This window comes from Oryx dammah, unplaced genomic scaffold (genome assembly GCF_014754425.2).
Source record: "Oryx dammah isolate SB20612 unplaced genomic scaffold, SCBI_Odam_1.1 HiC_scaffold_23, whole genome shotgun sequence".
NCBI classification, from domain to species: Eukaryota; Metazoa; Chordata; class Mammalia; order Artiodactyla; family Bovidae; genus Oryx; species Oryx dammah.
Window position 1 is genome coordinate 31,720,515 of NW_024070207.1, and position 15,291 is coordinate 31,735,805.

Sequence of the window (15,291 nt, forward strand, 5' to 3'; positions counted from 1 at the left end):
AATAACTACTGATATTTGCACTGTGATCTACTAAATGCAAGGTAATTTCACAAATATTCTTTTTAATTTTCAGTAACTTTTAAGTGATTTGTACAATATGTTAATATCTTCAAAACATGCAGTCAGAACTCAATCGCATGTCTTCTGACTCCAAATCCCACACTAAACCACAATGTTTCATGATATACATTCTCAAATATGAATTAATATATAAACTTGATACCATTCTTCTCTTCTATAGAAGAAAAACACTTAAACCAAGAAGATGGATATCTCCTAGAAGATCTCTTAGAAGAGAGATCACAAAATCTTATTGTCAGTATGTGTGGTGATAGAAAAAACATAATAACCAAGTATGGGCCTGTGAACTAATCACCAGGCAAAGCGGATCTTAATAATAGCTTTGCCTTTTTGGAACTAACCACATTTATTTTTTTTCTCTTATGCTTTTATCTCTTCTTTTGGTCTCTTCCTCTCATTTTACTACTATAGAAATAATTTATACTGATCAGGATATTTGAGTTTACATATTTTTGCAACATACACAGTAAGTATACAAAGTCATAAGCATGGTGACATTTACTAATTAGGTGAACTGGTAGGTCTTGTGAGCTAACCAGGACATATCCCTGGAGGCTGTTAGGAAGACTAATAATACACAGGTTATTTAATAACCAAATAGGTAATCTCCAAGTCTTAAAAAACTGATTATACATAAAGGAGATTACACACAATAACCCATAAAGAATTATGTGAAATAAGGAATATTAAGCTGAATATCTTGGTGGCCTATGAAAATATATCAAGTAATATTTCACATATTAAGTTTGGATCAGTGTACACTTCATTAAAAGGGCTTCCCAGGTGATGCAGTGGTAAAGAATCCACCTGCCAATGCAGGAGACACAGGTTTGATCCTTGGGTTGGGAAGATCCCCTAGAGGAGGAAATGGCAATCCCCTCTAGTACTCTTGCCTGGAAAATCCCATGGACAGAGGACCCTGGTGGGCTATAGTCCATGGCGTCGCAGAGTCAGATACTACTGAGTAACTGAGTGTGCCTACATGCACACACACACACACATACACACACGTACTTCATTAAAATCCTATTATAAGATTTTAACTATAAAATAATTTCACTATTGATACCTTCTGAAATTCTGTACCTCTTATCAGAATTGTAGAGAAGAAAATTAAAGTCCCAAGTCCTTTATTGTTACAGTTCAAAACTAAATAGGCTCTTGGTCCCAGGATCAGAATTTATTTTACAGATGGGAAAACTACCCATGGCACCAGGTAACAATGCATTTTCAAAATGAGAAAGTTGGCAGGAATGGAATTAAGAGGGCATATGAGGTGGGAAGGTAACACTTTGAAGACAGGAAAGTGATTAAAAGTTTTATTTCAGACAAAGTCCACATAAGAAAAAAAACCTTACACAATCAGGACAGGCAGGAATGCCAAGATCTGATAATATTCACAGAGATAACAAAACCGGATGGACCTTTCCCTCCCTGAGGCAGACTTGCTATACCTGTTGCTTTCAGGAATAACTTACATAACCGCATACACCTACTTTGTATATATGGGTTTGTTTACCAAGTGTGGCATAAAGAAACAGTAACACAGAATGACTGCAGTATGAGAGCAATCAATAATGCTCCAAATGGACTTAATATTACTTAATCTATTTTTTGAGCATGGTATATACACAGACAAATACAAGATATTTCTAGTTTGCCCAAATTTAGTATTACTTAAATTTTCTATATTAATTCAAATATTTGTTCAGGGTTGCTTACAAAAGATTGCTATCTATAGTAGTTACTAACCTGTTCTTTAACAGTAGTATTCACATTGGTCAGGTAATGCTGACATATTTGACAGAATACCCTCATCTGTTTCTTTAAACGCAGCAAGTCCTCCTTGAAAAAAATTTAACAACCACATCTTAAAATACTGTATTAAAAACTCATTCAGTATTTAAGATATTTTAAATTACATAAAGATCATCATATACTTAATTGTGCTAACTTTTTACATTAGATTTAAATTCTTCCTTAGCATTTATCAAAAAGAAAAACAAAAACCACTTTAAATTCTCAACAAATTGCACCTTAAAAATACCAAGTATATTAACAGATAAAATCCTAAATGATCTTTAGAATGAGAAAAAAAATATGACTACATATGGCTATTCACATAAATCCACTGCTTTAGAATGTTTAATAGGATTTACACTCCATCCTTGCTTTGTAATTAGATGGCTGGCCAAGTGATGAATGGAATAAATTAAATGATTTTTTAAAAGGGGACAGTATCTTTCATTTGTAGGATACCGATTGTGCTTTTAAAAACAGAGAGAGGCCTAACAAAAATTAGTTTCATGGTATTACTCCACTTAAGGAAAACAAAAACAACTTAAGTCTCTAGTAAACCTAAGGATGAATCTTTTTCTAGATTTTTTTAAAGAAGTTTTTTTCTTTTTATAGATATTTACCAGTTAATTTAAAATAGAAAAATACTCTATAAAGATCATCCACACTAATTTATTTGAGGCATTACCTTTTGCCCATCTGCTGATACTGAATGCCAAACGACAGAATATCAGTACACATTCAGTGTATGTAATAGACAAGTTGAAATAACAGATTTAACTTGGAGATCGCTTTGGTAAAGAAAACTCAACCAAGTTCAGCACAATAATTTTACACATAATAACCTTCATTTTTACCCTTTTTTCCCCTCTACTAAACGTATTACCTTTTTCCCATGTTAATTTTTAACTCAATGCTTTTGATTTAGGTGAGCAATCATATCTGCTAATACATAGTCACTGGACCTACTACAAGTTTGATATTGAATTAAATAAAGTTTTGAGTGTCTGACAAAAAGTACACTATTTGAACAGTACTATATTGTTTTTTGCAAGAAGCAAATATCCATTTGTAGATATAACAGCATCATGTACTTAAAAACCTCAAAAAAATTCTAAAGTTATTCTGTGATTTTATGTGAAACAAACTTATCGAGAGGATTCCTTCTTAAGGAAAGTAACTACAAACAACTAATTCTACATCTTACAGAAATCACTTAATGTTTATAAAAATGTGCTCAAATAATATTTAAGGCAACATCTACTACAACAAATATAATGTTTAAGTTTCTAATTTACAAATGAAAAAGTACTCTTCAGTTCAATTACTAAACACTTCAATGATTACAATTATGGATAAAATTCTATGACCTAGTAGCTGGCACACTGCACTCAACCACAAAGTGATATTTTATGAATTTGGAACATCAGTAGAGAGATCTGAGTATGAATAAGATGATCTCCAAACAATACCAAGGTATAAGATCTAGGGATAGGTAGCTTGTAATAATTAACTTATGGAACCCAATAGCTGTATCTGTATGTTTTGAAGGCTTTTGGTCATGATTTACAAAATCTATAGTTCTTCAAGCATCCAGAACTTTTCAGAATGATGTGGAAATCCATAAATTATGCTACCTACAAATGTGACTTTTTATTTTAAAACCATTCTCTAAACAAATGTTAAATATTCTTTCACAGAATATATATCAAACTACAAATAACTATTTTTAAAAATATACATGCCTAAATAGAAGATAAGCAAGACTTTATTGAAATAATCGGTCTTATGTTTAAGTTTGCTGAAAACTTAGTAATGTTTAATAAAGACGCCACTGAACCACCACAAACCTTCGTAGAGCTGCTTTCAGTTATCTTTGCAAGCTGCCAAAGGATTACATAGTGAGTACACTGCAGTGCATGAATAACAATCTATAAAGGAACAAAAAGAACACGATTAAAATTTAAAAGTCACACATCTTCATTCTCAAATATACAAATTGTAAATAAATAAAAACCTGTTCAGGCATGTCTCCGTTTTCAATTCCGGTTTTCAACAGTTTGTAATTACAAGCAAACAAATCCCACTTTGAAAGATCATGGGCACTGTAAAAAAAGAATTAAGTTATATTAAAAATTTAAGCTTAATCACATCTGTTCTGGACTTGACTGCTAACAGAATACTGTTAAAGTAAAATATAGTAAACTTCCTAACATGTACCCACAAGAACAAAAAAATGAGTACTTTAAAAAAGTGTATTAGTTGAAAATTGTTTTTTCTTTCTCAAAGTATGACTCCAAACACTTTTTTCTGAAAAGCACAAGAAATCCAGCAAAAATTCTGACATTATAATCCCAAAACATGTAAGTTGGTTCTGATTTTGATAGTTTTAAAAAATCAGAAACTTTAAGATTCAACTTACTTATGAAAAGCAGTGATTCGCTTCAATGTTGACAATACCTGATATGCATCATCTTCATCAGGTTCTTCGCCCTATAAATGTTAATTATACCATATTAAACATTAATAATTACAAAAGTGAAAAATCTTAAGCTATTACATTTATGATACCATCCTAAAAAGAAAGAATAACATAAAGATCACAGTAATATCTTTTTCAACCCACCTCCCAGAATAATGAAAATAAAAACAGAAATAAACAAAGGAGACCTATTTAAACTCAAAAGCTTTTGCATAGCAAAGGAAACAATAAACAAAACACCACCCACAGACTGGAGAAAATATTTGCAAATAATGTGATCAACAAGGTGTTAGTCTCCAAAATTACAAACAGCTCATGATGTTTAACATCATCAAAACAAACAACTGAATCAAAAAACAGGCATAAGAACTAGACATTTCTCCAAAGAAGACATACAGATGGCCAAGAGGCACATGAAAAGATTCTCAACATTGTTAATTATTAAGAGGAACGCAAATCAAAACTATAATGAGGTATCACTTCACCTCAGTTAAAATGGTTACCATCAAAAAATCTATAAAACAATAAATGCTGGAGAGGGTATGGAGAAGGGAATCTTTGTGGGACAAAACCTGGTATAGCCACTATGGAGAACAGTAAGAAGGTTCCTTAAAAAGCTAAAAGTAGAGCTACCATATGATCTAGCAATCCCACTGCTAGGAAGGTACCCAGAGAAAAACACGGTCCGAAAGGATATATGCACCCCAATGTTCGTTGCAGCACTGTTAACAGTAGCCAAGACACAGAAGCAACCTAAATGTCCATCAGACAGAGGAATGGATAAAGAACATGTGGTACATATATACAATGGAATATTACTCAGCCATTAAAAAGAATGAAGTGATGCCATTTACAGCAACATGGATGGACCGAGAGATTGTCATGCTGAGTAAAGTCAGTCAGAGAAGGAGAAATACATGACACATCCCTTATGTGCAGAATCTTAAAAGAAATGATACAAATGAACTTACTTACAAAACAGAAACAGACTTAAAGAACAAACTTATGATTGCCAGGTGGGAGAAGGATGGAGGGAAAGGATAGGTAGGGAGTTTGGGATGGACAGGTACACACTGCTATATTTAAAATGGCTAACTGTATAGGTTCTACTGGATAGCACATGGAACTCTGCTCAATGTTATGTGGCAGCATGGATGAGAGAGGCGTTTGGAGGGAGAATGAATACATGTATATGTATGCCTAAGTCTCTTTGTTGTCCACCTAAAACTAACACATCATTGTTAATCAGCTACATTCCAATATAAACCTTTTTTAAAAAAAAAAAGAATCATATCCAGCCAAGGGTAGTCATTAAAATTAACTAAAAATGTAATCATCGTACATCAACATATTTACACAAACTTCCAATTAAGCAAAACTTAGTAAGTATGAAATGTTACACAGAGAAATAGAAAGTTTAAGAACTATTAAATAAAATACTGGAAATTACAAAAATCATATCATTTTTGCAGCATTTATGACAAAAGTGATATGGAAAAACCTAAATGCAATAATCTGAGAATCATGAGTTTTTACTTTATGCAAATCAACTAAACTGTTGAGTATATCTTTCCAGAAAATATAAAAACCACAATAAAAATACAAGTGCATTTGAATATCATGCTTAAGCCTCTTTGGAAATAGAACTGAACAATGAAACACCAAAATGAACAGTTTCTGTAATTTACCAAGGCTTTATAATATCAAAGATCATAAATAAATCAACTTCCAAACCATTAAGAAATAACCCAATTTTTGAGGTTACATGGAAACAATCTAGCTCAACTTTTCTGTTCCCTGTTCCCTAACAGCCTCCTGTTCAACTAAACCCTGGAAAACTTTCCAGATCATTTCTTTAAATTAAAAAAAAGGGAAAGGTGTTAATTTTGCTTTCACCATCTCTTAAGTTACAGATTCTTGCCACCTCCCTTTCTTGGTGGAGAAAAAACAGAATCATAGAACAGCAAGTCTGGAAGTTACAGATTCTTGCCACCTCCCTTTCTTGGTGGAGAAAAAACAGAATCATAGAACAGCAAGTCTGAATGTCTTTTCAACATACTACTAAGGACTATCACCAAGACTGTGACTGACCTGGTTATGGAGAGGGTAGGGGTGGGTGGGGCCACAGTGGGGGACAACTGACTAAATACTTGTAATACATACCTCTTGTAGAAAATCTTCAAGAAGCCGGTTAAATTTATCTGCCAACTCATCTATCAGTTGACTTCTTGAAATATCTACTCTGTTGAAAATTGTGAACTCTTCATTACAGAGTGCATGGTAAGTTTTAGAACATGCTTCCAAAACATCTGTATCTGTGTGCTTCTCTACAATATTCCGGATCTGTCGTAATAAGGCATCCAAATGCTGCAAAATCAAAGTTTCTTCATTAAAACTAAGGCATGTATGATGACAGGCATAAAATGACTGCACAACTGGGGTGAAAAGCTTCAAAAACAGTAACTTTACAACAGTAGCACACACATTTTAAGTTTTTCTAGTCAAAAAATGCACTAACCCACCCAAACTTATTTCCCCTACTTCAACAGGAATAATATTATCTATCTCACAGGGCTTTGGTAAGATGTTAATACATATAAATATATATGCTCCTGGAACACAGTAAATGCATTCAATGAATGTTAGCTGTTTCATTTTGCAATTGTTCTTATCCAGTTACACCAATCTCCACAAATGGTCAGTGACATAGTAACATAACATCTAGGAAGGAGGGTATTGCTATCAACATGAATCAAAGGGAAACCTCATTAATGCCATTCTCTAAATCCAACTTATCTAAAATATGTAAGGCATACAATATATAGGCTTCCTTTATATTAAATGCTATAAAAACATATTTCAAAAAATATAAATAAGCAATATGATGGGATGAACCATATTAACAATTTTTCTTCAAGGTTTATTATACACAGAAACACCCTACCTTTTCTAATCGTCCAGTGGTATATATTTCCAAATCAAAGTACTGTGGCAACTGCAACAAGTTAGTCACCTTTTCAGCATCTATAGAGTACTTTGAAATAAAAAAAATCATGTCAAAAACATCACAATAATGGTAAGGAAATATTATGATAAGTAGAAAATTCTGTATGGCATTTCCAAACAAAACCTGTAATTTCTTAACAACACTCTTGATACCAACACAAACTTACCTTAGCTAATAACTGAGGAAGGGCCACAGCAAAAAGTTCAGTGATTTTTGTCCTGTCATCCAACTGGGTCTTCTTCTCCTTTGCTGTAAGCACCTAAGGAAACACAACAAAGTTTCCAAGCATTTATTAATAAGCCCATTGACACTGTTAGGTGCTCAAGGTTAAATATTCAAAATAAGTAATAAAATGACATTTTAAATGATGGATACAAAAATTTCTACTATAAAACTTGAAACCCAGAAGTAACAAAGAGAATAGCCTGCATATTATTTTTTTAAAAAACTTTGAAAGCTCTAGAGACAAAATCAATACCAAATTAGACTAACCTACCCTAACTTTGGATGAAAAGAAAAGCAACTAGAAAATACAGTTTATTAGTTTATATAGTCATGGAAGTGAGTACGATTTCAGTCAACTGTAAGTTGTGCCATGATCCATGGGTTATGAATTCAATATAATTAACTACTAGTAATTAAAAAAGAACAACAACAACAACAACAAAAAGAGAGAATTGAATGCATCATGTAAGTTGCAATATTGTAACTTATATAACTGCCTCATTTATATACAAAAACACATATATAGATGTGTACTAGGTCACAATATAAAAATTATTTTTGTGCTTCACAAAGTTTGAAAGCCTGTGCAACTGTTAGTCTACAATACATGCGAACTTTGAAACAATGCATTAAAATTTAGTCCCAGGAAACAGAAATTTCCCCCATTTTAATGAATGATGCTCTTACTTTTGCTAAAAGAAAGTAAATCTGTAAATAAATCAAAACGGACAAATACACCATTCTAAAATGATGCACCGCAAGCAATCTTTACAGGGACTGACAATCACTGTAGTAAACTAACAAAGTATCTTATAGAAGGAATGCAGACTTCCCAAACTGCTAATGCTTTAAAATTTACTTCTAACATATTTATAAGCAAAGATCACCTAAAAAATAAAATTTAAGATTAAAAAATTTGATTATATAGCTACAAATAAGAACTTAAAAAAAGATATTAAAAAAGAGACATATAATTTAGAACACTGAAAATATGTTGGCGTACCCTTTTTCCTGTCCCTCTCCCCACAGGAGGATGACATTCAGCAGCTTGTCTAATGGTACAAAGCATTATTTCAATCAGAGCACTCTCTTGTCTGTCTGTTAGCGCTGGGAAAAAAATAATCAGAAAGAGTTAACCTATTTTTTTCTCTATATGCCATTTATAATCATTACATAACAGTTCTTGTGCCTGTGACAGAATCTGACCTAATGTACTAAAGAAAATCCTATTACTATATCACAAAAAGGATCAGAACAAGTTAAAACTTACTAAACATTATAAATCTGTAAACCACCAGTCCACAATTTGAGAAATGAAAATATGAACAGATGCCAAAAAATAAAATACAATAAAATGTTGTAAATATTGACAGGAACTATACCTTTCTAATATTCATGTGTATGAAAATAAAATTACCCAAAGACTTTGAATCAACTATTTTAATGCTAAACTGGAATAAGTAAAATCTGTTTTCAAAATTACCTAGACAATAAAAATACCATAATTAAACATCCTTACCTTCCTCTCCACTAAGTGGCTCCTCCAGCAACAAGCTATTCATACATTCCCAGTCTTTGAGCAGCTCAGTAGCACAGTCCCACATGCTATCCACAAGGTATGCTGCATGCTCATGTAACTAAAATTTAAAAAGAACAATGTGCTCTTAGAGAAATACCATACTGCTAGGTCGCTTCAGTCGTGTCCGACTCTGTGTGACCCCATAGATGGTAGCCCATCAGGCTCCCCCGTCCCTGGGATTCTCCAGGCAAGAACACTGGAGTGGGCTGCCATTTCCTTCTCCAATGCAAATACCATACTAGCCTTAATCAAAAGAATGGAAGCTTTGTTGGCACCATACACAAACTCAAACAACAATGTTTTTTAATGTCAAGTGGAAGAGAGGAAAGAGAAGAATTGCCTTAGCTTGCTAAGTGTAAGTAAACACTGTTAGGTATTACCATTTCTCATGATAATCATTAATATGAAAATTGTTTTTGAAGAGATTATATGCATGCATTTAGTTATTACCTGACTCAAAACAGTCATCCCGTATGATGTCTCACCCACGGAGTGGACGCACTCCCTGGGACCCTTTCCCAATTGGGCCTCCAGATGTGCTGTGACACGGGACTTTCGAGCACTATTTAAGTCTGAATGTTGGTCAAAACCCAATTTGGTGATGTACTTTCTGCTCTTTCTATTTCTCTTTTCTTTTAATGTTAGTATATTGAAAGTAAGCTAGGTAATTCTTCCATAAATATCTGTACTATTTATTTGTATATAACGAGTGACTTATTTTGTTAACAAATCCTTTGAACCTGAAATGAAAGTGTAAACTTCCTGCAAAACATTAATTGGTACTGTTAGCAGGATTTGTGAGAGAAAATGCCACTCTTTAAGGGAAAAAAGAGATTAAGGTTGATGAAGTTTTTATTCCCATATTGGAAGATTCACCTTATTGCTCGTTAGCTAGTGAATGGGATTCACTGAACTGTGTGAGAATTGGAACCTTAAATTTTGCAGCTTGTGCTGATTGAGAAAGGTTAAGAATGTGTCGCGCTAGATGAAAGGCTGGATGGTCCTCTCCCTACCGTAAGGTACATGAATTTAACTTAAAATTGTCTAACGAGAAATTAGACATAATTGGAAAAAGAATTATGTGATTTTTGAGGAAGACTGTCCATGTTACAATGCCAAAATTGTATTTTAGTTGATTAAATAAGTCACTAAGTCGGCTTTCCCAGTGTCCCCCACTCTCCTTTCTCCTTTCTTTGCCCTGTTGCTGCCTTACACCCCTCCATCTGCCTTTGTCTCCCTCTCCATCAGCTAATCCCCTTCTAACTTTTCCTACCTATCAGTGGGGGGAGGGGAAACCCAACTTCTTTCACTCCTGAACTTTAGCAATTTTTTTTTCCTGCCCTGTCCAGAGTCAACTTGAGCACTACTTGGTCAATATTTTAGCTATAAAACTATGGCTACAGAAACAAAAGATTGCCGGGAGAAATATCAATAACCTCAGATACGCAGATGACATCACCCTTATGGCAGAAAGCAAAGAACTCAAGAGCCTCTTGATAAAAGGGAAACAGGAGAGTGAAAAAGTTGGCTTAAAGCTCAACATTCAGAAAACAAAGATCATGGCATCTGGTCCCATCACTTCATGGCAAATAGATGGGGAAACAGTGGAAACAGTGTCAGACTTTATTTTTTTATTTTTGGGGGCTCCAAAATCACTGCAGATGGTGATTGCAGCCATGAAATTAAAAGACGCTTACTCCTTGAAAGGAAAATTATGACCAACCTAGATAGCATATTCAAAAGCAGAGACATTACTTTGCCAATAAAGTCCATCTAGTCAAGCCTATGGTTTTTCCAGGGGCCATGTATGGATGTGAGAATTGGACTATAAAGAAAGCTGAGTGCCAAAGTATTGATGCTTTTGAATTGTGGTGATGGAGAAGACTCTTGAGAATTCCTTGTACTTCAAGGAGATCCAACCAATTCATCCTAAAGGAAATCAGTCCTGAATATTCACTGGAAGGACTGATACTGAAGCTGAAACTCCAATACTCTGGCCACCTGATGTGAAGAACTGACTCATTTGAAAAGACCCTGATGCTGGGAAAGATTGAGGGCAGGAGGAGAAGCAGACAACAGAGGATGAGATGGTTGGATGGCATCACCGACTCAATGGACATGAGTCTGAGTAAACTCGGGGAGTTGGTGATGGACAGGGAGGCCTGGAGTGCTGTAGTCCATGGGGTCACGAAGAGTTAGACTCAACTGAACTGAACAGAAAGGCAAGATGACTTTTTTGGCACAGGATGGCCATGGTATTCTTTAGACTCTGGAGAAAACTGGTTAAAATTATTTTTTTTCCTTTGAAACTGCAAAACCAGTTCTTTTTACATATGCAATTAAAAACAGCTAGCTTTTTACAAAGGCCTGCCTAGAAAAAAGCTTGAAGTTAACCTTTGCCTGGGCTTTCCAGATGGTACTAGTGGTAAAGAATCTGTCTGCTAATGCAGGAGATGCAAGAGACATGGGTTCAATCCCTAGGTTTGGAAGATCCCCTCAAGGATTCCCCTGGGCAGAGGAATTTAACTTACAACTGGAGCCCTGGTAGGCTACAGTCCATGGGGTCACAAAGAGTTTGAGAGGACTGAAGCAATTTAGGATGGCACACAACCTTCGCCATGTCCTTGAAATACAGAGCCCAATTTGCCTGAGACCTCCGCTTTGGGCAAATGGAAATTTCAAGCCAAGAGTAAAAAATAAATAAATAAAGGGAAAGAGAGAAAAGAGTCAAAGAGACATTTTAAATCTCAAGTGGAAAACTAGGAGATCCTCTGTCTGTCTGTCTGGATTTATCTATGTCTCAGTGTGTGTCTTTGTTTTTGGATAATATGAGGTTAGTTTGTAAATGAGCTCTAATTCAACTGGCTTAAAGAAAAGTAAGCGCTTACAAATCAATTACAAGAGAAATTAACCTAAATGAATTTCAGCTTCACGTGAACTGCGACATATTCGATATTAAATATCTAGTATTGATGCTTGTTTGCAAATCTAATTAAGACATGTCTGAATCATCAACATTGTGTAATACTTTTACTGTGCCTAGGTTTAATGCAAGCTAAATTTGTCAACAAGGAAAGTAACTCGAGTGAAGAAACTTTTTTTTAAAAAATGAAAAACAGAAATGGAACAAGAGCTTTTAGACAAACTCTATTAAGAATAATTATACTTAAGGAACGGCTGTCTAAAATAGTCTCTCCAGATAGGGGTAACTTGAATTTCTATGCTTGTGCTAAACTAAGTGATAAACATTTATTGAAATTTTTCCAAAATTCATTTCATTTCCAAATGAAATTTTGAAACATTAATTACTGAACACTAACTTTCTCTTACAGAGAAACTGAAGAGATTTTGGACTGTTAATGAATATGTTTGGTGCCATCCTGAGATGTTGTCTATAAGAAAGCAAATGCTTTTAGAAATTAAAACTGCTACTTATGTTCACCAATCTACAGAATGCTAATATTAAGGGCAGTTCATGGTCAGTTAGGGGAAATAGGTTAAAAAAAAAGAAAGAAAGAAAGAAAAAAGGTATGAGAAATGAAATGACATTTTATTAAGAAAAAAGAAAGTAGGTCTGACTTACAGGTGGCTGTTTCTAAAAAAATGAAGTAATTAAGAAAAAGAGAGAGAGAGTTTATGGAAAGTGGACCCCAAGAAAAGAGTTTTGCATATAATACAAGTTTTCTTGAGATGCTGAACTGCCTTTGATAATGGATTTTAAGTTTCTTTACCTCTGGAGTAATCTGTTCTGTTTACCTTTGAAATCTTTTGTTAACTTTTGGCTAATCTTGTGCTAACTTTGGTTGTTTACCAATGACCTATATACTATTTAATGGTTATAAATCCTGTTGATATTTTTGGCAAAACTTACTAAAATTAAATTCTAATGAAGTTATTTTGACCTCTAGCTGGCTTTAGGATGCTTCAGAGGGCCCCTGAGACATCCCAAAGAGAGGTATTAAAATACCTGGGTTCATCTGACATGTTAAATTACATGGGAAATACTGTTGGAGGGGTGATAAATCTTCTCAGGTTATACTGTCTGGTTGATATTACTACTGTATATATTCTGAAATTATGTGGAATTCATAAAGATATGATATGTCCTGATAAAATGTTGTCAATTACAATTTTAGTTATCATATTCAAGTGTTACACATCACACCAATGACCAGATTGCTTTGTCAACTATAATACAATCAGATTTTAAACATGCCTTCAATGGTTTCACCCCAATGCCTTTGAAAGAATACTGCTACTTCATCAAAATTTATGGAAAAGACTTTTCTAATATTAACCAGATAAACAAATTTTGTTATTAACAGTAAGCCGATACCATTCTGAAGGAGATCAACCCTGGGATTTCTTTGGAAGGAATGATGCTGAAGCTGAAACTCCAGTACTTTGGCCACCTGATGCGAAGAGTTGACTCATTGGAAAAGACTCTGATGCTGGGAGGGATTGGGGGCAGGAGGAGAAGGGAACGACAGGATGAGATGGCTGGATGGCATCACTGACTCGATGGACGTGAGTCTGAGTGAACTCCGGGAGTTGGTGATGGACAGGGAGGCCTGGAGTGCTGTGATTCATGCGGTCACAAAGAGTCGGACACGACTGAGCAACTGAACTGAACTGAACTGAAGCTGGTACCAAACTGGTATTTGGTTTTCTCTCTTTGTTAAGAGAACAAAGTTTTCTTAGAATATGGCTTTTGACAAGAGATTGTGAATTTCTTTGCCTTTAAGTGACTTATATTTGTTTTTAAAATCTTTTGTTATTTTGGTAAAGTAAGTAAGCATTCTCTATGAAGATTATGGTACATGTAGATAAAGGTTCTTCTGCTTCTACAAAATTAACCCCTCCCTGTCAAACTACTGCTATCCTGATGCCCTTAAAACATGGCAAATAGTCTACTCCTAAATTGGGGAATTTAAAATGGGTAAGCAACAGCTGTAAATCAAACAGTCAGGGCTATGGGAAATCCAAGACTGCCACTTGGCTGTTCCAGGCTCCCTGACAAACCTCATTTTTATTTGATGGGATAAAGCATTCCGTGGCTGCAGGGTTAATGCCCTCACAATGAAAAATGTTTATGTTTCACTGGACATTAAATCCTAGTTTTGTTCCTCACTTCTGAGATAATTCCTTGTTGTCATATTACTAAAAATTTAATTAAGTTGTTAAAAGGACACTCTAATTTTGTTTCTAATGCTTGTATCAGCAGTCAAGCTTTAGATAAAGATTAAATGCTCCATGATGTACAACCAGGGGATTAACACCTGGATATAATCATTTAACTAAGTTAGATGACCTCGGGTACACTGAGCTATACCGAATGAAAGTTCTTGACTTAAATTCTTGCTTGTGACCTTACTAATAACTGCTAGTTGTATTATTTTCTATGTTGCCTGTTTCACAAAATTGTTGTCTTTTACATTTCCAAGTATGTGACTGAGCCAATGATAAAATAATGATATGTACAGTTCCACAGAACTTGGTATCTGAGGGGGACTAGTTCCAAGACCACTCATAGATTTTCCAAGGATGCTCAAGTTAATGGTATAAAGTGAAGTGGAAGTGAAAGTCACTCAGTCGTATCTGCCTCTTTGCAGACAGGCCAGAATACTGGAGTGGGTAACCTTTCCCTTCTTCAGGGGATCTTCCCAACCTAAGGATCGAACCCAGGTCTCACACACTGCAGGCGCATTCTTTACCAGCTGAGCCACAAAGGAAACCCAATGATATAAAATGATATAATATTTACACATAACCTATTCTCATCCTTTCATATACTTTAAATCAACTCTAGATAACTTATAATACATAATACAATGCAAATACTATGTGAATAGTTGACAGTACATGGCAAATTCAAGTTTGGCTTTTTCAAACTTCTGGAATTAAAAAATATATATTTTCAATCCACTATTGGTTGAATCCCCTGTTGGCTGAATCTGTGCACAGATGGGGGGGTGGCAACTGTATTACATAAGTGAACTACTCTCAGTTATAAAATACACTACAAATATATTGTAACATAATGGGAGTGGTAATGATTATGTAAAGCATAAAATACATGATTACTTATCAATTCACTGACTTCCCTGGTGGCTTAGATGG

At 34.5% G+C, this 15,291-nt stretch overlaps 1 protein-coding gene across 3 annotated transcripts in view; it reads right to left on the reverse strand.

Moving 5' to 3' along the window:
• Positions 1-15,291, reverse strand: part of STAG2 (stromal antigen 2) — a 131,601-nt gene that overhangs the window by 29,734 nt on the left and 86,576 nt on the right. For all 3 annotated transcript variants that reach the window (XM_040265208.1, XM_040265210.1, XM_040265209.1), the window contains exons 15-23: positions 9,112-9,229; positions 8,596-8,699; positions 7,534-7,626; positions 7,305-7,394; positions 6,524-6,727; positions 4,301-4,371; positions 3,896-3,983; positions 3,729-3,809; positions 1,834-1,926 (exon numbers count right to left, since the gene is read on the reverse strand). In XM_040265208.1, the coding sequence (XP_040121142.1) occupies positions 1,834-1,926; positions 3,729-3,809; positions 3,896-3,983; positions 4,301-4,371; positions 6,524-6,727; positions 7,305-7,394; positions 7,534-7,626; positions 8,596-8,699; positions 9,112-9,229 (942 nt within the window). The remainder of the gene's footprint in view (positions 1-1,833; positions 1,927-3,728; positions 3,810-3,895; positions 3,984-4,300; positions 4,372-6,523; positions 6,728-7,304; positions 7,395-7,533; positions 7,627-8,595; positions 8,700-9,111; positions 9,230-15,291) is intronic.